This window comes from Oncorhynchus masou, chromosome 23 (assembly GCF_036934945.1).
Source record: "Oncorhynchus masou masou isolate Uvic2021 chromosome 23, UVic_Omas_1.1, whole genome shotgun sequence".
Taxonomy (NCBI): Eukaryota; Metazoa; Chordata; class Actinopteri; order Salmoniformes; family Salmonidae; genus Oncorhynchus; species Oncorhynchus masou.
In genome coordinates this window covers 15123776-15151252 of record NC_088234.1, presented here as the reverse complement: position 1 = coordinate 15151252, position 27477 = coordinate 15123776, and the positions used below count along the sequence as shown (strand labels likewise).

Genomic DNA, 27477 nt, shown 5'->3' with positions numbered 1-27477 from the left:
GATTCATTTGGGCACGCTTTTCATCCAAAATACCCAATGCTGCCCCCTACCCTAGCGAAGTGAACTGACTTGCCTAGTATTTGGGGAGTTTATACCATTCTTCTCTGCAGATCCTCTCAAGCTCTGTCAGGTTGGATGGGGAGTGTCGCCGCACAGGCATTTTCAGGTCCCTCCGGAGATGCCTGATCGGGTTTAAGTCCGGGCTCTGGCTGGTCCACTCAAGGACATTCAGAGACTAGTCCCAAAGCCACTCCTGTGTTGTCTTGGCTGTGTGCTTAGGGTTCGTATCCTGTTGGAAGGTGAAGCTTTGCCCGAGCCTGAGGTCCTTTGCACTCTAGAGCAGGTTTTCATCAAGGATCTCTCTGTAGTCTCCCAGTCCCTGCCGCTGAAAAACATCCCCACAGCATGGTGTTCCCACCACCATGCGTCACTGTAGAGATGGTGCCAGGTTTCCTCCAGACGTGACACTTGGCATTCAGGCCAAAGGGTTGAATCTTGGTTTCATCAGACCAGAGAATCTTGTTTCTCATGGTCTGAAAGTCCTTTAGGTGCTTTTGGAAAACTCCAACTGGGCTGTCTTGTGTCTTTTACTGTGGATTACCTTCTGTCCGGCCACTCTACCTTAAAGGCCTGATTGGTGGAGTGCTGCAGAGATGCTTGTCCTTCTGGAAGGTTCTCCCATCTCCATAGAGGAACTCTGGAGTTCTGTTAGAGTGACCATTGGGTTCTCTTTCACCTCCCTGACCAAGGCCCTTCTCTCCCGATTGCTCAGTTTGGCCGGGCGGCCAGCTCTAGGAAGAGTCTTGGTGGTTCCAAACTTCTTCCATTTAAGAATGTGGGAGGCCACTGTGTTCTTGGGGATCTTCAATTCTGCAGACAGTTTTTGGTACCATTCCCAAAATATGTGCCTTGACACAATCCTGTTTCGGAGCTCTATGGACAATTTCTTCGACCTCATGGCTTGGTTTTTGTGCTGACATGCAGTGTCAACTGGGGGACCTTATATAGACAGGTGTGTGCCTTTCCAAATCATATCCAATCAATTGAATTGAACACAGGTGGACTCCAATCAAGTTGAACAAACATCTCAAAGATGATCAATGGAAACAGGATGCACCAGAGCAAAATTTTGAGGCTCATAGAAAATGGCATGAATACTTATGTAAATAAGTTATTTCGATGTATTTATTTTAATTTGCAAACATTTCTAAAAAGCTGTTTTTGCTTTGTCATTATGTGGTATTGTGTGTAGAGTGATAAAAAATGTAATCCATTTTAAATTCAGCTGTAATGTAACAAAATTCTGAAAAAGTTAAGGGGTCAGAATACTTTCCGAATGCACTGTACACAGTATGTTCAGCCAGTTCAAATATCTTCAGCCTGTTCTTACCAGGGGGAAGTCGTCGGGGTCGATCCAGATGATGCTGAGGTCGGGGTTGTCAGTGTTTTCACGGGCCACCTCTTTCAGGATCTCCAGGAACTCAAAACCATCTTGGAAAAGTAAAAGGTTAGATACTGTAGTCTTTTTGCCCCTTCTACACCCCAACATTGGAAGACAATCGTATTTTTATTATCTAACTTTTACATGTTTTTATGACCAGATTTTTGAAAGAGCAGAGAGTATATATATAGAGAGTAAATGGTATAGTAATAGTGAAACATTGCTTTGGACTAGTGCACTGTACATACCAGGGTCATCCTCCTCAGCGAAGGCTACAATGTGCTCTCCATCAATGTCATCTTCCTAAAGGAAGAAGGAAAGAAGGAACGCGACTCAGACCTACTATACATCTCCATGAGAAATAGGCCCACCGGACAGTTCCGCTTTCTAAATGTTTTAATAGTGAGTGAATAAATCTTACCCAGGTCTCGTACATGCTGTGGGGCTCGAGCTTCCTCAGAGTGGGCCTGGAATGAGAATGATATCAATCAATCACATTTAGATTATCAAGCCCTTTTACATAGGCAGTCATAGAGTGCATTCACAGTAACACGGCCTAGACCCAAAAGAGCAAGCAAGGAAAGGCTGAAGCAAGAGCACAGTGGCTTGGAAAAAGAAGTAATGTCGTTTGAACCACACTTTGTCTACATAACATAGTATAGGCCTTCTGGCTCTGCATTGTAGTTCAGCTGAACTGCAGGCCCTAATTCACCTGTCATGCTCCTCAATGTAGTCTACAAGCTCAGCCTCAGTGTACGGCTTTCCTGGGATGGTCACTGGTTCCTCCATGAAGGGCTCGTAGAAGTCAACCTCGTTCAACTTCATATTCAGCTTCTTGGCAATCTGGATATGGACAAAGAACATTAATTTGGCTATTAGAAATCTGTTGTTTCAACATGAAAAGATGAGTTAACATTTTGAATTAAAGTATTTGGAATGTAACTAATATTATGTTTTGTGGACTAAACTTGATTTCCTAAGTTGACTTAACACTTCAAGGTAGCGCAGTAACTTATCTTTTCAAGTTAAGACTACTAAAAATGGTACACTGTACACTGTATAGACAGTTGGTCTGCATTGGGGACAATGGAAATATTCCAGAATGGAGTTTAGAATATAGTTGTAGTGGCTTCCTTTCCTTTTTACCATAGCCACTGCCCAAGCCTGAAGCAGGGTTGTTTGGTACGCATACAGTCCACACTCAAGGTTTGCAAACGGCCAAACATTCAATGACATCCAGGGATATGGTGCAACAAAAATGTTTATTCTTCTTATATCTAACAAAGAAATGATTCTCCAATCAACTTAAGGCATAGATTACTTGATATGGAAAATACATATTATGACCTGTATGTATGTCTGTATGGTCAAAAAACTATACCGCTCCCGCATCTAGCAAGGACTCCCCCTCCCGAAGGCCCAACTTCCTGCCTTTATCCTAACACACTTACCACAATACAATGAACAGGCAAGAGGGGGGGGCAAAAAAAATATACATGGAGCTCCATACAAATATGTCCAAATCGGCTCTAACAATAGTCAACTCTAATTTTACGCTCTGTGGTTCTGTACCTTGGGGTCAAAGGTGGCGAAGAACTTGATGAATGGATGGAACTCCTCGGCAGCATCGTCATACTCAATGAAGTCTGTAAAAGAGAAAAATAACATTAACCTAACGTTATATTGTCATTGACATACTTGATTGAGAAAATTGTCAGAATTCAGGCATAGAATCCCTGCATGTGGCTCACAGAAATAGGAGTTGTGACTAGCAACCCATTAGCCTGATCCCAGATCTGTTTGTGCCAATTCAGTGACAATGACCATAGGAGTTGGCATAACAGCACAAACACATCTGGGACCAGCCTAGTAATTTCAGTCATGATTTCTCTGGTCTTTCCCACAGAGTTTGTTGGCTGTACTTACGGGGCGATTTTTCACTCTTGAAGTAGCCGACCAGCTTGATGTCCTCGTCAATGTTGTGGAAGCCCTTCAGCTCACGCTCATTATCAATTATCTCCACGGGGTCCTCAATCACCTGGACAGAGATTGCATGAGGGAGAAGAGATGTGGAGAGAAGATTTTAGAAGGTCGAGGAAGATTTTACTGGCCTTATTTTTTCTATCCTTTTCAGAACAATATTTAGTAAACACAATGTAATCACCTGTTAATACACTTCATTTCCGAGAGTGTTTACACAGTAATAAAAACACGTTAAAGTGAAGTTACAACCAAATGACTGTAACCAAAATGAAGTGGCACGACAACTAAATGGCTATATAATGTTATAACAGTTACTCACGTCGTAGAGGAACTCCACTAGGGTGTCAGCGGCCAGCTCACCGTCATACTCAATGATCTCATTATCAATAAAGATGTAGATGCTCTCCACCTCATCCAGACCTGAGGAGGGATGAGGACAGGTTAGAGATGCTGTTTAGGGGCTAGGGAGGGGGCTAGGGAAGGGAGGGGGCTAGGGAAGAGGTGGGGCTAGAGAAGGGATGGGATGGGGCTAGGGAGGGATGGGGCTAGAGAAGGGAGGGGGCTAGGGAGGAGGTGGGGCTAGAGAAGGGAGGGGGCTAGGTATAGGGAAGGGATGGGGATAGGGAAGGGAGGGGGCTAGGTATAGGGAAAGGATGGGAATGGGGAAGGGATGGGGATAGGGAAAGGATGGGGGCTAGGTATAGGGAAGGGATGGGCTAGAGGCTAGGGAAGGGATGGGGCTAGGTAATAGGGAAGGGATGGGGGCTAGGTATAGGGAAGGAATGGGGCTAGAGGCTAGGGAAGGGATGGGGCTAGGTAATAGGGAAGGGATGGGGGCTAGGTATAGGGAAGGGATGGGGCTAGAGGCTAGGGAAGGGATGGGGCTAGAGGCTAGGGAAGGGAAGGGGCTAGAGGCTAGGGAAGGGATGGGGACTAGGTATAGGGAAGGGATGGGGCTAGAGGCTAGGGAAGGGATGGGGCTAGGTAATAGGGAAGGGATGGGGCTAGGTATAGGGAAGGGATGGGGCTAGAGGCTAGGGAAGGGATGGGGGTAGAGGCTAGTTGAAGGGATGTGGCTAAGGAAGGGATGGGGCTAGAGAATAGGGAAGGGATGGGGCTAGGGAAGGGATGGGGCTAGGGAAGGGATGGGGCTAGAGAAGGGATGGGGCTAGGGAAGGGATGGGGCTAGGGAAGTGATGGGGCTAGAGGCTAGGGAAGGGATGGGGCTAGAGGCTAGGGAAGGGATGGGGCCAGGGAAGGGATGGGGCTAGAGTCTAGGGAAGGGATGGGGCAGGTTAGAAACTCTGGGGACTAGTGTTTAGAGGACAGGTTTTGAACTCTACTTAAGGTCTAGAGGACAGATTAAGATCTTTACTTAGGATCTAGGTTTAAGGGGACATGCTAGGAACTCTGGTTAGGGGTTATGGTTTAGGGGACAGGTTAGAAAATATACTTAGGGTCGAGGATTTAGGGGGACATGTTAGAGACTCTGGCGAGGGGCTAGGAGATAGGGGCAAGGAGATAGGGGCTAGGGAAGGGATGGGCAAGTAAGTTCGTAACAAGACAATCTTCTCCCCTGTAAAATAATGTATTATTTTATCTACACAGTATGAACATAAAGTGAGTTACTCCCTCCTGAAGTAGAACTTTTTTTTCTTCCATGGCAGTGACAGTACAAGATAAGGATAAGATTGGTATTAGACAGAGGGAGCTGCAAGTCAGTTAGAAAATGAAAGTGTGAAATAATCAGATCTCTGCAAAGGAATGTTTTTTCAGTTAGAAACTGAGTGCGAAACTCAGATCTCTGCAAGGAATGTTGTTGGACAACTACAGCTCTCTGTTGGCTGAATGATCTACTGAGGGTGATAGTGAAGCTTATACGTGTCTAGACTGTAGAGCCCTGACTTCTTCCTGAACATGTAACATGACAATAACCTTTCCTAACCATAACTAGGACAGATTTTATTCCTTGTTTGGAAAAACTCTGCCCTTCCCATACGTTCCGTGTTATAAAGATATCTTACACAGTTACTAGATTGGGTCCAGAGTTCTGCCTACTGTAAATGCAATGATTTCTTTTCAATCTTTTTTTGCCCATCGGCAAACCTTTGATTAGTGGAATCAGGTGTGTAGGGACTGAACTTTAGACATTTATTTGTTCAAGACAGTGACAGTACGAGATAAGCATACAATATTACATGGTATTATAAGGACAAAGATACAGAGAGCTGCAAGTCATTTAGAAACTGAAAGTGAGACTCAGATCTCTCTGTGAGGAATGTTTGTTGACCACTACAGCTCTCTGGTGGCTGAATGATGTACTGAGGGGAATACTGAAGCAATAAGGCCCGAGGGGGAGTGATATATGGCCAATATACGACTGCTAAGGGCTGTTGGTAGGCACAACGCAAAGTGGGGTGCCAGGACACAGTCCTTACCCATGGTATATTGGCCAAATATCACAAACCCCCAAGGTGTCGTATTGCTATTATAAACTTGTTACCAAAGTAATTAGAGCAGTACAAATATATGTTTTGTCAAACCCGTGGTATACGATATGATATACCACAGCGGTCAGCCAATTAGCATTCAGGGCTCGAACCACCCAGTTTATAACGAGGCTTTTATGTGTATGTAGATCTACTACTGAAAGTCTACAACTGTAGGTCTACTACTGTAGGTCTGCTATTATATTTTGTTTAAACTTGAGAATAGGTTTGGGTCAAATCCAATACAACACTACACAGAGTGAAACCCTCTGTATTTTGAATGGTGGCAGCATCATATTATGGGTATGCTTGTCACTTGCATGAGCTGGGGAGTTTGTCAGGATCAAAATAAAAATGAGCAAACCTCAGGTAAACGGTTAGAGGAAAACCTCCCTAAAATCTAACCCTGGGATGGAGTTTTTATTTTAAAGGGACAATTACACAACATTTTAATGTTAATTCCAAAGCTCATGTGTTGAGTAATATGTGTTGAGTGTTTCTGAATGGTCGAGTCATTCAGGATCTCAGAGACAAGGTTTGAATATTACTGTTCATCAATGACTCCCAACCAATTGCCTGAGCATGTTGCTTTAAGAGTTGTGCAAAGTTTGTAGAATCTTATTCAAAATTATTCACAGCTGTAATTGTCTGCCAAACGTGCTTCCAACAAGTATTCACATTGTTGTGTGAAGACATACGCAATCAAAACATCTTCATATTTGATTAATTAAGAACATTTTCTATAATTTTTCGTTCACTTTCAAAATGTGGAGTAGGTTGTGTAGAACAGCAGGAAAAAAATCTAATTTAATCCTTTTTACATTTAATATTAAGATAGCAAAATGTCGATTAAACCTCTAGACTTTCACTAGGCACTGGCTGTGAATAATTTGAGTTAGTTCAGGGCTACAACAAAATTGTGAAATGTCTGGGGGTCCCGAGGAGAGGTTTGAATACCACTGCTCTCATCTATTTCAACAGGAAAGATACCACACCTCGGGCAGAAGAGGGCAGGAGAGATCAGGATTCTATGTGAAGTCAGACAGAAAGACTGAGGTTTAATCGATGATGAAAAGGGGGTCAAGAGATGAGTGAGCTTTTACCCAGCTTCTTGGCGACAGAGAGGTCCTTCTTCTCATCCACAAGACCGAATCCAATGTCTTCATCATCGATATCATCAAGAACCTGGGCTGCAAGCTACAGAGAAGAGAGAGAATAGAGAAAGAAAGAAAGAAAGAAAGAAAGAAAGAAAGAAAGAAAGAAAGAAAGGAAGGAGATGGAGCTGTATCAGAGCACATGGACCCTAGCATCCTAACGTCTGTTTCACGCTCCATTTTTGGATTTCTAGATCTTACTTATTTGAACAACCTTGAATGGACCTGACAGGTATCAGCAATATCGCTATAACTGTGTCCTCTGATAGGCTAGGTGACATTTTCAACATATTGCTTATACCTATACAATCATTTCAGATCTACACAACTGCCTAAAGGGACAGGGGGTTGACTTAGAATGGAATAGATATGTGTATGCCCCCCCCCCCTATGTTAATAGATGTGCCATACCTCAGGAATGAGGTGCTCAGCACTCCAGTCCTAGACACATATGACCACATTGCACTCCAATGGACTGCATGGAAAATATATTTCCTACATACTCTGTAAGCACTCACACCCCCAACCACAGCATTTCCTCCCTCTTTCAAGGCCTTAAAAGCAAAAGCCTTAGAGCACTGCCTTGCACTTTCTAAATCTGTGTGAAACTGGACCTATTGATGGATAGTTAGCCCAGCGAATGAGAGGGCAGAGAGAGAAGAGAAGGGGGGCATGGTCCTAGTGTGTCAACAGGAAGAGATGTGGTCACGACAGGTGCAGTGGACTGGTGGAAAAGGAGAAGGGCTCACGCTTTGTGAGAGTAAACTTACATACACACGCTCACTAACACCTACTTGCAAAGACACACACAAACACACACACAGACTCCCACACACACAGACGCACAAGCACACAAACTTTGTTCTCATTTTATAGCAGTCTATAGCAGTACATGGAACAAAATATCAGTCGAAAAAACATTGTACTCAAATTGATATCTTAGAATCACATAATTACAAATGTCTTAATTACAAATGTCTACAGAATGGGTATCATTCAAAAGCAGGCAATATCCATCAAGGAATATTCAGTGATATGTCCAGCCCACACAGTCAAGCTAGGCAACATCCACCATAGCCAGGTCACGGTTCGGTCCCAGCCTCAACTCCACCTCAGCCATAACAACAGCCCTGAGATCCATTTTCGTTTGGACTGTGCTACCTGGTATCCTTGGGTATCCTTGGGACGGCCTTATCCTTATCCTAAACCCTGACCACAACCCTTACCTAAACCTAACCTTAAGCCTTACCTTACCCATTTTAAATGTCAACTTCAAATGGGGTTGGGAAGTCCCCAGGATCCCAGATAGCACCAAACCAAGATGGGCGACAAAACAAGAAGGCCAACGTTATGTGGCTCAATCTGGTTTACAATAAAGCCAGTGTGACAAGTACTGCTCTCGTGCCAAGCAATTCCTTTGGGCCAACATCTATGTTTTGCATGGAATTGTTGAAAGGATGAATGAATGAATGAATGAATGAATGAATGAATGAATGAATGAAAGGAATAAGGGGTTAGACTGTAGACTGTTTCCGTTTGTTTTGTTATTTCAGTGACCTTTATTTGCAACATTACTTTCACTGCTGTAGTACAGAGAAGCGGTAATAGCCTGCTTCCCAAATGGTACCCTATTCACTGTATAGTGCACTACTTTTGAACAGAGCCCATAGCGAATATGGTGCCATTTGGGAAGCTGCGATAGAGCAAGCTGCTGAGGGTTTTGCTGTAAGGCAGCAGCTTTGTTGAGGGCTGGTTCAAAGGCCTGGACATACCTGGAACGTCAGGGCAGCTGGACTGGTGAGTAACTGTAGAGAGAAGTTATGCTTTAGCACAGGACATTCACGTGTAGTCCGGGATTCAATCAAAGGTGCATTGACGACCAGAGCACCGCTCTAGACTCTTTAAGGTCATTTACGCTTGAGCCAACATTCGCAGAGTTACCATGAATGCGATCTCCGCAAAAGACGGAGAGTGTGTAGCCTAGTGGTTAGAGCATTGGACTAGTAACCGAAAGGTTGCAAGTTCAAATCCCCGAGCTGACAAGGTACAAAATCTGTCGTTCTGCCCCTGAACATGCAGTTAACCCACTGTTCCTAGGCCGTCATTGAAAATAAGAATTTGTTCTTAACTGACTTGCCTAGTAAAATAAAGGTTAAAAAAAGGTGCGTTGTTGACAATGCGTCTTTGATTGATTGTATAACCACTACAAGACTGAGTAAACAAGGGACAGTAAACAAGGGACAGTAAACAAGGGATGGTAAACAAAGGATAGTAAACTAATGGACCAAGGACAGTGAACAAAGCATAACATAGTGTATGTGTCCCAATATCCATATTCATGTAGAGTGCATTGTCACTATATTACTTTATAGTAAATATATACTATTCACTAATATCCCACTGGGCACAGACTTCACTTAAACATCTATTCCATGTTGGTTCAACGTGATTTTGTTGAAATGACGTGGCAACAACGTTGATTCAACCAGTGTGTGCCCAGTGGGATTACTTGCTGATTTCATTACGTCATCATAAAATATATTATGTTAGTATCATGAATATGGATATTAAGACATACGGACAGAGTCATGACATCACAGGACAGTGAATAGAATGTAGAATACTTCCACTATACAGGACAGTCCATAGAACAGAGATGGTGACGGGTCAGGAGGCAGAGTACAGAACAATCTAAATTCAATGGAGGTCGGAGTTCAGACTTTAGAATAAGCACAAATGCTCTTTGAACCACAAAGATTCACAAAGTGTCTTAAAAACCTGTTGAGTGTAGGGGGAAGTATTTTGATGTTTGGATGAAAAACGTACCCAAATGAAACTGCCTATTTCTCAGGCCCAGAATCTAGAATATGCATATAATTGTCAGATTAGGATAGAAAACACTCTAAAGTGTCCAAAACTGTCCAAATATTGTCTGTGAGTATAACAGAACTGATATTGCAGGCGAAAACCTAAGTAAAATCCAACCCAGACGTACTGTTTTTCCTGAAAGCTCTCTGTTCCATTGCCTGCCTTCGCTCCATTTAAAAGGATATCAACCAGATTCATTTTCCTATTGCTTCCCTATGGTGTGAGCAGTCTTTAGACATAGTTTCAGGCTTTTATTTTGAAAAATGAGCGAGAAAGATCACATTGCGTCATTGTATGGCTGGGTGCCAGCAGCGTTGGAGCAGACATTTTCTCTCTCTCTCCTAATGAAGAAGCTCCAGTCCCGGTCGAAATATTATCGATTATATATTGTAAAAACAACCTGAGGATTGATTATAAAAAAACGTTTGACATGTTTCTAAGGACTATACGGATACTATTTGGAATTTTCATCTGCCTGGTCGTGACTGCTGGAGCCTGTAGATTTCTGAACATAATGTGCCAACCAAATGGAGGTATTTTGGATATGAAAATAATTTATTGTATAACTGGGAGTCTCGTGAGTGCAAACATCCGAAGATCATCAAAGGTAAGCGATTCATTTTATTGCTTTTCTGACTTTCGTGACCAATCTACTTGGCTGCTAGCTGTTTGTAATGTTTTGTCTACTGAGAGAGATGTCCTTAAATAAACGCTTGGTATGCTTTCGCCGAAAAGCATTTTTGAAATCTGACACGCCAAGTGGATTAACAACAAGCTAAGCTGTGTCTTGCTATATTGCACTTGTGATTTCATGAAGATTAAATATTTTTAGTAATTTAATTTGAATTTGGTGCTCTGCAATTCAGCGGATGTTGAGGAAAATGATCCCGCTAACGGAATAGGTGCATCAAGAAGTTTTAAAGTAGGAGTACTGATTTAGAATCAGTACGGCATTTTAGATAATAATAAATATGACAGGAGGGACCTGATCTAGAAGCAGCACTCCTACTCTGAGACACTTTTTGAATGAACATTTTGCTATGCAACATACAAATGATCCATTATGACATACAGTTCTGCTGTATAGTAAACCACTAGCCAGCCCAGTCGTCCTCCCACAGGTTGACCATTTGATCTCCTAACTTTCTATCAAACCATTTCTGATCACTATCAATCATCTCCTCACAGAGAAATCACTGTCACTTCTGTTTCTCTCTGTTTCTCTCTGACTTGAGTTTCCCATCTGATTCATTGTGACTATCACTTTCGCTGTCTGTCTGTCTGTCTGTCTGTCTGTCTGTCTGTCTGTCTGTCTGTCTGTCTGTCTGTCTGTCTGTCTGTCTGTCTGTCTGTCTACAGTAATAATAATAACAGTAATAATAATAACGAATAATAATAACAGTAATAATAATACTAGTAATGACAATAACAGTAATAATGATAATACCAGTAATAATAATACTAATAACAATAATACTAGTAATGATAATAACAGTAATAATAATGCAAGTGTTAATAATAACAATAATAATGATAATAGTAATCATAATTACATCAATAAAAATAACAGTAATAATTATAATAGCATAAATAATAATAGCATTAATAATAATAACAGTAATAATAATAACAGTAATAATAGTAACAACAGTAATAATAATACCAGTAATAATAATAACAACAGTAATAATAATACCAGTAATAATAATAACAACAGTAATAATAATAACAGTAATAATAATAACAGTAATAATAATAACAACAGTAATAATAATAACAGTAATAATAATAACAACAGTAATAATAATAACAGTAATAATAATAACAACAGTAATAATGATAATACCAGTAATAATAATACTTGTAATAAGTAATACCAGTAATAATAATACTTGTAATAAGTAATACCAGTAATAATGATAATATCAGTTATAATAATACCAGTAATAATAATAACATTAATAATAATAACATGAATCATGATAACAGTAATAATAATACTTGAAATAAGTAATACCAGTAATAATGATAATATCAGTTATAATAATACCAGTAATAATAATAACATGAATAATAATAACATGAATCATGATAACAGTAATAATAATACTTGTAATAAGTAATACCAGTAATAATGATAATATCAGTTATAATAATACCAGTAATAATAATAACATGAATAATAATAACATGAATCATGATAACAGTAATAATAATAACAGTAATAATAATAATAATACATTTGTAGAGGGCACTTCTCACACTCAATTTGATAATGTTGATGAATGATGGGGTACAATTCCTCCTAAGATCTTGGATCAGATTAACCAACCCTCAATCCTACCAATGGGGTGAAGAAATGTCAGCCTCTGTTTCAATGCTTAGATGCATCCTCATTCATATTCTATGGGTGAATGAAGGACAGTCTAAGTGCAAACAGGGGAAACAAAGAGGTAGTACATGCCTAGTTTCCTGTAAATCGTGCATTAACGTCATGTCCATCAATTAAAATAGCTCCATTGTTAAAGTAAAGCGGTAGTTCTAGCATGTCAACTCAACCTTGCTGAAACTGATCTGGGAGCTGAATCTTTTATCTTCAACCTTGCTGTGTGGCTGACCTTTGATGTAAAGAAAAACTGATCTGGGAGCTGAACGCTGCTCGTTGTTTGATGAGTCACAACACGTCTGTGTATGCGTCACATCTGATTTGAGTGAGTCACTCACAGAGTGGAGAGGCTCATTGGACGTCTGACGGCCTCCATGATGTTATTATAGCATCGTTTTTTGGTCTTAACAGCGCCAGTATATTGTGGTTGTCCTGATGTAATTAGGTAGGGCGCGGAAGGAGGCTGTGTTTATGACTGTGTGCATGCTTATTACATCCATCCCTTCTACCTCTCCATTCCGAAGGAAAGAAGATCACAAACTGATACAATTACTAACACAACCGATTTCTCATTTGTGTCAAAAAAAAATGTTTTCCTTGCACCAATGTTATGATTAAACCACTTCGTTTTGATGCAGAGAAATTTGAGGTCTGTATGAGACCCCAGGACAACGAAGAGTCACATTTCTACCCATAGCTACTGAATAACTGTTAGGAGTTCACAACTCAATCCCCATATGCTAATACACAAAGAAACTCAACAGCAAGACTGCTTTGTTAAATTAGAGATTTTCTCCCCATTTTCAAACCAGGAAACAAACTTTTCTGGAACAGAATAAAAACTAAAGTGATGCAAAAACAGAATGTGTCACAGCACAGCAGGAACCAATCCTAGCATGGGATGTGGTGAATCGCTCATGACACGCGTGTGTGTGTGTGTGTGTGTGTGTGTGTGTGTGTGTGTGTGTGTGTGTGTGTGTGTGTGTGTGTGTGTGTGTGTGTGTGTGTGTGTGTGTGCGGCACTCTTTTTTTAGATTTAGTCTCTAGTCTTAGTCATTTTTACTAAAATATCATTAAGTACTGATTTAGTCTAGTTATTGTCAAAATGATGAAAACAGTGGGCCATTTTAGTCAACTAAATGCTCTTTCCTTTCAGTCACATTTGTATTGCCTCAATAACCCATAGTAAACATATTCACTGCTTCCACGTCAACAAACATACATAGCCTGGTCCTACCAACATATTTTTCTGTATAACATCCTATACTCTTCTCAACAGCAGACATATATTTAAGAATAATAATATTATATAGGAATTATCTGGCCATGTGAATTACTAATTCAGCCTAAATAGATATTACACATTACATAGAAAACAAACAGACACACACAAGCAGAGAGAGAGAGAGAGAGAGAGAGAGAGAGAGAGAGAGAGAGAGAGAGAGAGAGAGAGAGAGAGAGAGAGAGAGAGAGAGAGAATCCCCAGATGGTGTCACAAAGTATTGGTAAAGTAGATTGTTGTTTTACTATTAAACTTAATGCTGCTATTGTTTTTAATTTTGTAAATCGGCTTATGTTTCTTAACCAGGCAAAAGTTAGCTAACTAGAAGGCTGGTGGTGACTGCTTAGCCAAGTTGAAACAAGAAAGTCGCCTGGGCGATGTGTATAAATCAAAGGCGGAGCCGGAGTCTAATTTTAGTCACAGAGATAATTTAGTCTGGTCTCGTTAAAGTCAACTGAAATGAAACATCTTTAGTTATAGTTTTTCCTGGGTCTATTTAGTCAGTTGTCGTCTCGCCACTGAAAAATAGGTGCTTGACGAATATTTTAGTAACAATTTTTGTTGACAAAATTTACACTGTGCTGGACACACCAGGACATCTCTAAGAGCCCAGGGATGCAGAATAACAAGGCCTTCCAATTCTATCTCATCGACTCCCAGCTATAGTGTAAATAAGTCATGGATGTAGCTGTAAAATACCAGTTTTTGTCTGAGTATGTGTGTGTGTGTGTGTGTGTGTGTACGTGTGTGTGTGTGTGTGTGTACGTGTGTGTGTGTGTGTGTACGTGTGTGTGTGTGTGTGTACGTGTGTGTGTGTACGTGTGTGTGTGTGTGTGTACGTGTGTGTGTGTGTACAGTATGTTTGATGCTGAACACATCCCTACAGCCTACAGCGACGTGTTACATAACTGGGTGGGCATTAAAGATTCAAACAACAGATTTAAACGTGCTGAGCAAAAGGAGCCAGCAAAGCTTTGTTTGAAGGCAACACGTGGGTGTCAGAGTTTGAATGGCAGTTTTGTCACAATTTTAATCTAAGTTTAAGTCAGTTTTAAGTAACAGTTTGAATCAGAGTTTAAGTCAGAGTTTAAGTCCGTTTTAAGTCACAGTTTGAATCAGAGTTTAAGTCAGTTTTAAGTCACAGTTTGAACCAGAGTTGAAGTCAGTTTTAAGTCACAGTTTAAGTTTAATTCCACTGGGGGAATCAAATGAATTGAAAGTTACAGAATGCACATTTAATAGCCTAGCTTTGCATGCCATTGAATATCCATTCTAAATCATATCAGACTTAACACCAACACAACTACAGTATCTGCTGGAGGGCTCCGGGGTTAAGGTTCCTCTAGGTACAGATCTAAGGTCAGCTTCCCATCCCTCAATCCTCCGATGAACCATTAGAGGGGAAAATGCAAAACTGACCCAAGATCAGCGTCTGGAGGAGTGATAAGGAGCTCTGTTTGTCACCATTGTTGAGTGACTCATGCTCACCACATGAACTCCATCGCAGCTTTGTCCCACACCAAACCAGCCAACCAGCCAATACCCTCCTCGCATCACACATCACCCTGCAGTCGTCAGGGGTTGGTTAGCCAAGCAGGATAGATCTATCAAAGAGAGGCCTTGTGGCACAGCTTTATCAAACACAGTCTATTCTCCTGGAGTACCTCATTCTGGCTATTCTGCCTGTATTTAAGAGGCAGGACACAGGCCTAAGATGCACAATAACACACAGTAAACCATACTACAATACTAGGTGTTTTTCCTGACCACATGACCTTAACCGACAATACAATACTACTAACTGTATAACTACAGCTCCTATTAGTAGCATGGTACAGTAGTATACTGTATATCTCTAAAAATGTGCTCAATCCTGTGTACATATTAGGCCCAAGATGTTACAACATGATACTCCAATAAACAGGAGTTTATATATGTTTACACTTCAGAGTAACAATGACAACAGCAAGTGAAAACCATGACAACGTACACTTCCCCACTTTTGCCTCTCCCTCTAGTTCCGATCTATAAAGCAAGAAATAAAATAACTTTAAACTTTAACCAGGCTTTTTGCTCCCCTGACTTTCAGTGTGTGTGTGTGTGTGTGTGTGTGTGTGTGTGTGTGTGTGTGTGTGTGTGTGTGTGTGTGTGTGTGTGTGTGTGTGTGTGTGTGTGTGTGTGTGTGTGTGTGTGTGTGTGTGTGTGTGTGCTTTCCCGGCCCTAACATTACCTCTCCTATGAATAAGATATAAAAATACATTCCAACATTCAGTATGCCTACAGAGAGGGAGGAGGGTCATTCATTAATCATTAGGCACAACACGAAGTACAGACTATTATAACACAACAGCAACGTGTGTATGCCTCTTCTCTAAGCCTCCCAGTACAAACACAATGGAGTGTGTCACGTTGCCTGTCGCTTGTGACTAAATCTGGGAATGACAACCTCAACAAGGTCAAATCCACCTCAAAGGAACACAACAGTGATCATCCACCTCATAGAAGCACAATAAACAGACCCGCATAGAAGCACAATAACAGGAATGTATTCTCTTTGAGACATTAAAGAGATTCCAAGGCTTTGATGTCCCACATTCTTCTGAATTCTACCTCCGATTCTACATATGATGTTCAGACAGCAATGATGAGGCCCGAAAATGTCCTGAATGATTCTAGAATGAAACGCTATTCCAGTGCACACAGCATAAGTTAATTATAGAGCTCAGCAACCTAGTAGTCACAACTATCAACTGTACCATACTGTAATCTCCAGAAGGGGGCAGATTCAGTGCAAACCCACACAGGAAATAGTGAGAAACAAGAAGGGGATGTAATAGAACTAAAAGATAGTGATATCACCCAAATCATCTCTGATACAAGACCACTCAGAAGAACTTCCTAGCTTAAATACGTGGGCCTAAGCAGACTAGATAGGCTAGACTGAGGAAAGCGTTAAAGGGTGAAATGTCAGTGTCATTGGGTAAATTTAGCCCGACATAGACAGAGAGAAAGCAGCCGGCCGGCCGCTTCAACAGGGACTATTTTGGCAAGGCTTTGGGGACTTGCTGACAAGTACAGTATCAAACCCGCATAGCTGTCTGCTACAGGCTGCAGCTAGCCAACGCTGCAGAATCAGTGTGTGTGTGTGTGTGTGTGTGTGTGTTGTGTGTGTGTGTGTGTGTGTGTGTTTTGCCAATATCTGGGGATAGGAGTCTGATTATCTGATAGGTTATAAGACTGCTGTGTGCTGTAGTGTAGGGGGAAATCAGACTGTTGCTGGGATAGAAGAAGGAGACTGCGTAAGGGCCTGACACCAATATTCTGTTGTTTTTTGTAGCAATGACCAAATAAATCGCTAGGACTGGGGTGTAGCCTAGAGGGTTCTATCTGGAACCAATAAGGGTTCTACCTAGAACCAAAAGGGTTATCCTGTTGGGAGAGCCGAATAACCCTTATGGAGCCTTTTTGTCTAAGAGGATCTGTAGAGAAGAATGGAAGAAACTCCCCAAATACAGGTGTGCCAAGCTTGTAGAGTCATACCCAAGAAGACTCGAGGTTGTAATCGCTGTCAAAGGGCATTCAATAAAGTACTGAGTAAAGTGTGATATTGTGTGATAAAATGTGATATTTCAGTTGTTGTTTTTTTATACATTTCTAGAAACCTGTTTTCACTTTGTCACTATGGGGTAGTATGCGTAGATTGAAAAAAAATATGATTTAATACATTTTAGAATAAGTCTGTAATGTAACAAAATGTGGAAAAGTTCAAGGGGTCTGAATACTTTATGGAATGCACAGTAAACACATCGTTCTATGACTGACAGTAACCTCCTATACCATGTAACCTATTTAGGTCACACTTATTTAGATAATCCCACATAGATGATCTACAGAAGTTCATACCATCAACAAACTGACAAACTGCATATCTACTGTTAGGGCCGTGTTCAGAGTTAGAGTATACACACATATCTTTTTATGACTCATAGGCTGCGTTTACACAGGACGCCCAATTATGATGTTAATTTTTCATCAATTGGTCTTTTGACCAATCAGATCAGCTCTGAAAAAAGATCTGATGTAATACGATCTGATGTGATTGGTCAAAAGACCAATTGGTAGAAATAATATCAGAATTGGGCTGCCTGTGTTAACGCAGGCATGGTAACCTATGCCATGTACAGTACCTACTTAATACTAGATATTTTGGACACAGCCTGACTCTCATGCAAAAGTATATTCATATCACATGAAACGTCTCTGACATGTCTCAGTTACCGAATGATTGATGTGCAATACATCTCTCTAGTGCAGAATCCATCTTGCTCAGAAAGGTGTACAGTAACAGCATCAAAGGTAGGATATTTGTCCATATGTTTTTCCCTACCTCTCCTGTATATTACACATTTCTAGACCTGGGTTCAAATACTATTTGAAATATTTTCAACTACTTTAGCTGCACATGATTGAGCTTGCCTGTCGCAGAGGAACCAATAGAATAGTCCCGCAAACACTCCATGTTTTTGATTTTGAATAGTATTTGAACTCAGGTCTGGAAATTATTAATATCCTAGAAAGGTGTGCAAACGCAGTAGAATCAACATTGGGTAAGAGATGTCTCACACACACACACACATACACACAAACACAAGGAGAAACTGTAGTTGTTGAAGTTCTAGATTGTGCTTTTTCTAAATAACAGGATATGCATAAAGTTGTTTTCCTCCTGTCACATGTTGTCACATGGGGGTAAATCAAACACACTCTCACACACACACACACTGAGAAAAAGAAAGAAATCTCTGTGTGAGTGTATTCTTCAATCCCCGTGACATCATACCCCAACCATTGGAGCTGTGAGATGCTGACGGAATGTGTCCTCCTAACTTGGATGTGTCTCAATAACTTAAATAGCTTCCTCTCCTCGCGCCCTTTCCTCGAAGACTAGGGCCATGTTTAGAACCAGGAGTTTGTCATAACCAGAATAAACTCTACAGGATATAGCCTAGCGTTTCCCTCTCAGTTCATGCCTGATGACACTGGGCACAGACGTCATTTCAACGTCTAGTTTTGATTTACATTTGGATGAGTTGTCAACTAAAGTGAAATCAACAACAATTTGTATTTTTTTTGTTGGGTAAAAAAAAAATGAAATTCCCTTATGTTGATGACTTTTTGCAAATCCAATCAGTTTTCCATGTTGATTCAATGTCATCAAATAGATTTTTTGTTGTTGAAATTACATGGAAACAACATTGATTCAGCCAATTTTTGCCCAGTGGGTCTGTTGCAGTCAGGGTCAGAGTTAAAGAGGCTATGGTCTTCTAGCTGGCTGGCTGGCTGTGGTCTCCAGTCTGGTTGACTGGCACAGAGTTGCCAGGCTTTGGAAAATCCTTTCAATGAGCTCCTAATTCATTCACTCATTAACTAAGCTTATGATCTGGACCTGGTCCACGTTGTGCTGTTGATCTGTTAATTCCAAAGTGTCATCAGAGGAAAGGTATGTATGGACTGTAACAGTCAGGAAATAGAGAGCAGGACTGAAAGAATAGTTTGATTATCACATTTCAGAACAAGGAACAGAGTATAGAAAATGCAAACTATGACACACAAGAACACTGCACAACTTAACCATAGGCTGCTTCATCCTTTGTAGCATTTTAATCATCCCCAAATGTTCTACTCAGCTCTAAAACTTTTTTACATTTCTTAGTTAGTAGCAGTAAGGCTTGCATAACATCGTTACTCTCGTGAGAACATGCAGTAATCAAAGTCTGAAGCTTCTTGTTGTTCCCGCTGCTACCTAATGAACAAGCAGTGATTGTTATTTTGCAAAAACGGCATGGCCCCCCATGAAGAGTGACACGGTTGCCATGATGACAGTCTGACCTTTCAACTCAATACTACAGAGATCGTCTACTCCACAAGGTACTGTAGAAGATGTGGCTAGTCATGCAAGGAAGATGTGTAGACGAACAAGGTAATGTGGTATTGTCCATGGGTGGCCGATAGTGGCTATGGATGTCCACTGTGTGTTCAACTAGTGCAACTGATCTAGACAATAATTAGTTGAACTAAATATGTTTGCGCTGTGCTGGAGCAAAAGCCTGCACTCACTGCAACCTGTTGATGCCGCAATACTCTACTGATGTTTGCAGAGTAGGGACTGTGAGCTCACTGTTTACAGGTAGGGTCGGTGAGCTCACTGTTTACAGGTAGGGTCGGTGAGCTCACTGTTTACAGGTAGGGTCGGTGAGCTCACTGTTTGCAGGGTAGCGACTGTGAGCTCACTGTTGGCAGGGTAGGTGCTGTGAGATTACTGTTTACAGGGTAGGGACCAATAAGTTCACTGTTTACAGGGTAGGGACAGTAAGTCCACTGTTTATAGGGTAGGGACTGTAAGTCCACTGTTTGCAGGGTAGGGACAGTAAGTCCACTGTTTACAGGGTAGGGACAGTAAGTCCACTGTTTACAGGGTAGGGACAGTAAGTCCACTGTTTACAGGGTAGGGACTGTAAGTCCACTGTTTACAGGGTAGGGACTGTAAGTCCACTGTTTGCAGGGTAGGGACTGTAAGTCCACTGTTTGCAGGGTAGGGACTGTAAGTTCACTGTTTACAGGGTAGCGACTGTAAGTTCACTGTTTATAGGGTAGGGACAGTAAGTCCACTGTTTACAGGGTAGGGACAGTAAGTCCACTGTTTACAGGGTAGGGACAGTAAGTCCACTGTTTACAGGGTAGGGACTGTAAGTCCACTGTTTGCAGGGTAGGGACTGTGAGCTCACTGTTTATAGGGTAGGGACAGTAAGTCCACTGTTTATAGGGTAGGGACTGTAAGTCCACTGTTTGCAGGGTAGGGACTGTAAGTTCACTGTTTACAGGGTAGGGACTGTGAGCTCACTGTTTATAGGGTAGGGACAGTAAGTCCACTGTTTATAGGGTAGGGACTGTAAGTCCACTGTTTACAGGGTAGGGACTGTAAGTCCACTGTTTACAGGGTAGGGACAGTAAGTCCACTGTTTACAGGGTAGGGACTGTAAGTCCACTGTTTGCAGGGTAGGGACTGTAAGTCCACTGTTTGCAGGGTAGGGACTGTGAGCTCACTGTTTATAGGGTAGGGACAGTAAGTCCACTGTTTACAGGGTAGGGACTGTAAGTCCACTGTTTATAGGGTAGGGACTGTAAGTCCACTGTTTACAGGGTAGGGACTGTAAGTCCACTGTTTATAGGGTAGGGACTGTAAGTCCACTGTTTATAGGGTAGGGACTGTAAGTTCACTGTTTACAGGGTAGGGACTGTAAGTCCACTGTTTACAGGGTAGGGACAGTAAGTCCACTGTTTACAGGGTAGGGACTGTAAGTCCACTGTTTGCAGGGTAGGGACTGTAAGTCCACTGTTTGCAGGGTAGGGACTGTGAGCTCACTGTTTACAGGGTAGCGACTGTAATTTCACTGTTTATAGGGTAGGGACAGTAATTCCACTGTTTACAGGGTAGGGACAGTAAGTCCACTGTTTACAGGGTAGGGACTGTAAGTTCACTGTTTACAGGGTAGGGACAGTAAGTCCACTGTTTACAGGGTAGGGACTGTGAGCTCACTGTTTATAGGGTAGGGACTGTAAGTCCACTGTTTATAGGGTAGGGACTGTAAGTCCACTGTTTACAGGGTAGGGACTGTAAGTCCACTGTTTACAGGGTAGGGACTGTGAGCTCACTGTTTATAGGGTAGGGACTGTAAGTCCACTGTTTATAGGGTAGGGACTGTAAGTCCACTGTTTACAGGGTAGGGACTGTAAGTCCACTGTTTGCAGGGTAGGGACTGTAAGTCCACTGTTTACAGGGTAGGGACTGTGAGCTCACTGTTTATAGGGTAGGGACAGTAAGTCCACTGTTTGCAGGGTAGGGACTGTGAGCTCACTGTTTATAGGGTAGGGACAGTAAGTCCACTGTTTATAGGGTAGGGACTGTGAGCTCACTGTTTATAGGGTAGGGACAGTAAGTCCACTGTTTGCAGGGTAGGGACTGTGAGCTCACTGTTTATAGGGTAGGGACAGTAAGTCCACTGTTTGCAGGGTAGGGACTGTGAGCTCACTGTTTATAGGGTAGGGACAGTAAGTCCACTGTTTGCAGGGTAGGGACTGTGAGCTCACTGTTTATAGGGTAGGGACAGTAAGTCCACTGTTTACAGGGTAGGGACAGTAAGTCCACTGTTTACAGGGTAGGGACTGTGAGCTCACTGTTTACAGGGTAGGGACAGTAAGTCCACTGTTTACAGGGTAGGGACTGTGAGCTCACTGTTTATAGGGTAGGGACAGTAAGTCCACTGTTTGCAGGCTATCTCAGTCCATATCTCAATCCATGTCCCAAAGGAGGGTTAAAACTACACTGCAGTTTGAAACCAGAGACAAAGTTAAATACAGTATCACGTGTGAATTCATGTACCATTTACTTTTCATACAAACTATAAAGTACATTTATCTTTTCAAAGACATAGACCCATAAAACCTATAGCTGCCCGCTGCCCCTTAGTGTCCCACTTCATGTTAGGTCAGGTCCGTCTTGTCCCATAGAAGAGATAAAACTACACCCTTACTTGACCCAAGGAAACTTCAGTATGATGTGGACCTGACTACAGTAGATGCATCTCTTGTTCACTCTATTCCCCTCTTTTCTAAGCCATTGAGCCATAACAGCCTAACTGCCCACTGTCCCCCTTCTATGACATGAAGAACCAGATGTCCTGCTGCCCCCTTTAGCCAGTATCCCATTCAGCCTATGAGGTTGACCCTTGACCTTTCTGCTTAGAGTACATTCCTAGATGCATAAATCAAGGCACTCCTCACAGGCTTTGGGTTACAGTATTCCTTTACTGACCAGACCTCGACCACTCTCTGTCTCCCTACCTAAGATACATGGTATAGACCTAGCTCACAGTCCCTACCCTGCAAACAGTGGCCCAGTGCCCAATATTGTAGGTCCAAGGAGCGTTAGTCAGACAACTACTGAAAAGTCACTGTAAAGGTTGTTGCAGAGTTATCTGATGTCTGGTATACCAACATTCTTCATGTTCTTCTTCTTGGGTATAACCCTGAGGTCTGGTCAACATAACGGCTTTAGAGTCCCATAGTGAAACTGAAAGTACAGTGCAAAACCATGTTGTAGGCTACTTAGGTACTTTACTATGCTTAGGTGCCTTAGCGAGGACTCAGCATATTAAGTCTTTAACTTTGGACGTAATCCTGTGAGATTTGGATGTGTATACCCAGTAGACATAATAAACTGTTGAAATACCCTGACAGGCAGACATAGATACTTTCAGGGTAGAATGTTACAAATTCAAGTACAGCTACCCCTAACCTAACCACTGGGTAAAAACTGGTTGAATCAATGTTGTTTCCCACGTCATTTCAACCAAATAAATCAACGTGACGACGTTGACTCAACGTGGCATTTCGTCTTATCTTAACCCAACTACACAGAATCCACCATAGTGTAGCGTGCTAAGCTGTCATGAGTCACTGACAAATATATTCTCTATAGAATACCACATAGCTACCACTTCCCTAGGCATAATGTAGTGTAGAAATGCTAGCTCACCAGTACTACACATAGTGCAGCAATGCTACACATTCTCAATAGAATCCACCATGGAACCAACCAGTTCCCTATGACTTAAGGTAGTAATGCTAGCTTAGCTTACATTAGTCATTGTTGTTCGAGCCTAGTAAAGTACAGCAATGCTAGCTAGCCTGAGTCACTGTTGTTAGGCCTAGTGCAGCAATGCTAGCTTTTCCTAGCATGAGTGATTGTTAGCTAGCATGAGTCGATGTTGTTAGGCCTGGTGCAGCGATGTTAGCTAGCATGAGTCACTGTCGTTATGCCTCGAGCAGAAATGCTAGCTTTTGTTAGCATGAGTCATTGGCGTTTGAGCCTTTTACAGTACAGCAATTATAGCTAGCATGAGTCAATGTTGTTAGGCCTACTGCAGCAGTCACTGACTGACTCAAGTTAAGACACATCTCCATAGTGACTAAACAGCTGCAATCTGGACCCATTTATAGTAGGCTTGGTACTTTCATTGAAATCAAAGAACTCTCTCTATTCTTCTCTCTCGCTCCCTCTCACTATCAGCCTTTCTCAATCAGGATTGTTAGAATCACACCTCATGAACACAAACTGCACAGATATGAGCACTGATACTCTCCCACTCCCAAATCATCCTCAAGCAGCATCATATACTCCTCAACATCACATAAACCCAAAAACCGATACGCCCAACCACATATAGATATAGCATCTTCCTCTCAGTGGTCTTGTTTTTCAACCCAGAGAGATACACTATAACCTGACTCCAGCAGGGTTAGAGGGGTGACAGACCAGGATGACTCTCGCTAGCATTTTGACCTTTGATCTCTCTGAGAAGAAGATGCTGAAGGTGTCGTTCGCGACAGCCACACTTAGACGAGGATGGTTCAGTCTCGGGCGCCAGTAAAACCAGGGGTCCTATTTGCTATGGACACAAGAGGACATATTTGCGATCTCGTACACATGGAGAGTCACACTACCCGTCTTAACTGTCAGTGTTTCTGGTGTGTCTGCGTTCTCTCTCTCTTTATCTCTCACTCAGCAGTCTTAACAGTTAACCTCTGGACTACCAATTCAATAAGCTTTTCACATAAACACTGATTTTGAATCCAGACACTGTCACAACCTCAACAACAACGCTCAATCTAAAGAAAGAAACAAGCCTCAACAAAAATGATGTCATGTGGCTAGACTGCTGTAATTTGTATCTAACAGTTAAATCAATCGTATCCACGCTGAGCCTCTTTATGGTTTTGGGATATCCATGAGGAGACAGCAGTTTCAGAAGTCTGATCAACACAGTTAGAGCTAGATAGAGAACATTAGATTACACATCTTATGCTACTCATCTGTCCATTAGCATTACTAGACATCACACAGACGAAGAGAAAACATATGAAATGTTCCCAGCTGTGAAATGTGTCAGAGCATGTCACTCAACCTAAACCGCCATGCAAAACCATTCCTCTGATCAATATCTTCAGATTGTAGGGTCTTCACTTCAATAAAACCAATAACATATTTTTCTATTGGGTCCATCATTTAACAATGAATGAATCCCATTTGGTAGTAATGACCTGCTATTTTCAGTATGTATTTTAGACCCCTGAGAGCTAGTTACCGATTGGCTAGGAGTCAGCAGTATGAAAATAGAGTCTAGCTACTCAACGACTCCTCACACTCGCAAACCTGCTCAACTCAGGCACATTCACCCAGTCCACCGATCACATCCAAAGCGTAATAGGTAAAAAAATAAATATTTAAGACACTAACCTGAGACCAAGCATTGTGTGTTATGGCACATAAAGAGCAGTTAATTTTTTAAACCAGGCAAGTCAGTTAAGAACAAATTCTCGTTTACAATGACAGCCTAGGAAAAGTAGGTTAACTGCCTTGTTCATGGGCAGAACAAGCTATTTTTATCTTAACAGCTTGGGGATTTGAGCCACCAACCTTTCGGTTACTGGCCCAACACTCTAACCACTAGGGTACCTGCCACCTTACAGTTAGAGCTATGAGATATGCTCTCTCTCTCTCCCCAGAGGCCTTCTTCCTAACCACGGCAAACCTGTCCAGAGCAATTTTCAGTCGTGGTTTACAGATAGCCCTACTCTAGACCTGGAAGAAGACACTGTCAGTCTCAGAGTATGAGTGCAGATCTAGGATCAGTGTTTTCCTTTTCATTACAATGAATAATATTAAATGGATGGGGGGGGGATTCCTGATCCTAGATTAGCAATCCTTCTCTGACGATTGATACATACAGCCCCAGGTCCCTCGTGTCCATGTAATTGATTAGGATCTAAAAAACTGACCCTAGATCAGCACTCCAACTCTGAGACGACTGATGCATACAGCCCCAGCCTGGTCTGCTGTGCACTTGCAGGGAGGGCAGTGTGAAGAAGAACATATCGGTTGTTGTTATGATGTCATAGTCTATTTCCGACCCATTACCGATTCATCAGTTTGGCCGTTCGTCCACTGTAGCCACATGCTATACTTGCATACACACAGAAGCTGATTGGACACCATCAACCAGGACCAAATAACCTAGAGAAGCCCAAAGCTTAGGACTCAGCAATGCAAACCAGACCAGCTTCAACTCTGTTAACAACAACCAATAACATGACGTGACCGAGGTCCACTCATTTGGAGCACTCCCTATCCTGACTAAGTCTAACCAGGTTAGACTGACTTGGGATAGACAATAGACTTGGTAAAGACTGATAGACGCAGCTATTAAGGTGTTTTTTTCAGCATCTCTCAGCATTTAGTCTTCTCCCCTGCCGTCTTGTCTCCCCTCTCTCTCCTCCTCTCTTCCCTCAATATCTTATGGCTTGATGATGCTGGCTTCCTGGGATGTACCTACAGCTCCACTGATGCTGTGTGTCTCTCCCTCATTGTTGCCCCTCCTTCCATTCTCTCATTCCTCGGCTTCCTTACATCCACTCTCCCACCCTTCAACTTCTTCTCTGCACCTCTCTAGGACCGACCTCCGGGACCATCTCCTGCATCTCCCTCATTCCTCCACCCTCAACCCTTCATCCCTCAATACCCTTTTCCTCTCATCCCTCCACTTCGTCATGTTGTCCCAACACCTACCTACAGGGTCATGTCCTCCATCTCCCTCATCCTCACATCCCTCCATCCACTCTGTGCCTCTACAACCCTTATTCCCCCCATCCCTCCGATTGTTCATGCTCCTTGGGACACACCTTGAGGGCCAACTCCATCTCAAAGACTCTTAACTGTTCCCTCACTACCTCACTCATCCTCTCAATCCACCCACCCACCCTCCATCTTTCCATTCATTCCCTTTATAGGACCTACCTCCAGGGCGAGTTCCTCCATCTCAAAAGCTTTCTGGGCGTTTTTGTTGTTCTCCACATGTGCGTGGTAGTAGATCACCATCACATCGTACTTCTTCATCACAGATTTGTAATTCTTAGCGTTGAGATCATGGACGCGGTCTTTCCCATCATACTCAGGGATCTCCAGACCCTTCTCCCCCCAGGACAGGGACCCCAAGGAGAGCAGGGCCCCCAGAAACACCCAACCCCACTTCATGGTTCCAGGTTATTGTTGGTTCCCGACACTCAAGTCTCCCACGACTCGGACGTCAATGGATGAATTGTTTAATGTTTCGTAAAAAGAAAAATATATATATGTTTTACGTTGTTCCTAAAATACACAAAACACTACACCTAGGAACAAGGTCCACTTCGTTTCGACGCCGGCCAGAGAAGAGCAGGTCGGAGTGTTGAATCCCCCTTTTAAAAAAATGGCGCGTGGGCTTAGACGCTACTGGCCAGGGGGGTGAGGGAGGGGAGTGGTTCCAATAACGAGAGTGAGTTGGAGGGAGAGAGAAGCAGGCTAAAGACCCAGGGAGAGTTGACCGCTGAAAAAGTAGGGAGAGAAAGTAGAAGGGGGGGTCTTACTGACGAGGGGTTTGGGGGGTTTAGAAAATAGCAAATGGGTGGGCACGTGGGAGGGGCTATCTTAGGGCCACCTGTTGGATGCCATGGCTACGGAGCGAGAAGAGAGAGAGACATACCTAGTGTCAGGGAGGGGAGAAGGTATGGGTGACAGAGAGAGGGAGGATTCCATTCCCATATTAAGTTTTGTAGAGGTCCCTGACCATGCCTAAAAATACTGACACCGAAGGTGTGAGCATTCACAAGATGGCCAACATGGAATTCTGAGGGTTGATAAGCTATGAGATTGGGTTGATGGAGGTGTACTGTAGAGACATATTGAGAGCGTCATATAATCATCAACATTCATAATTATT

The 27477-nt window shown here is 42.3% G+C and overlaps 1 protein-coding gene across 1 annotated transcript in view; it reads right to left on the bottom strand.

Moving 5' to 3' along the window:
* Nucleotides 1–27052, bottom strand: part of LOC135510382 (calsequestrin-1-like) — a 31291-nt gene extending 4239 nt beyond the window's left edge. The window contains exons 1-9 of the mRNA XM_064931257.1: nt 26517–27052; nt 7017–7110; nt 3744–3844; nt 3368–3479; nt 3014–3087; nt 2154–2284; nt 1863–1908; nt 1690–1744; nt 1391–1491 (exon numbers count right to left, since the gene is read on the bottom strand). Coding sequence (XP_064787329.1) covers nt 1391–1491; nt 1690–1744; nt 1863–1908; nt 2154–2284; nt 3014–3087; nt 3368–3479; nt 3744–3844; nt 7017–7110; nt 26517–26753 — 951 coding nt within the window. The 5' untranslated portion in view covers nt 26754–27052. The remainder of the gene's footprint in view (nt 1–1390; nt 1492–1689; nt 1745–1862; nt 1909–2153; nt 2285–3013; nt 3088–3367; nt 3480–3743; nt 3845–7016; nt 7111–26516) is intronic.
* Between the last annotated feature and the right edge of the window lie 425 nt (nt 27053–27477).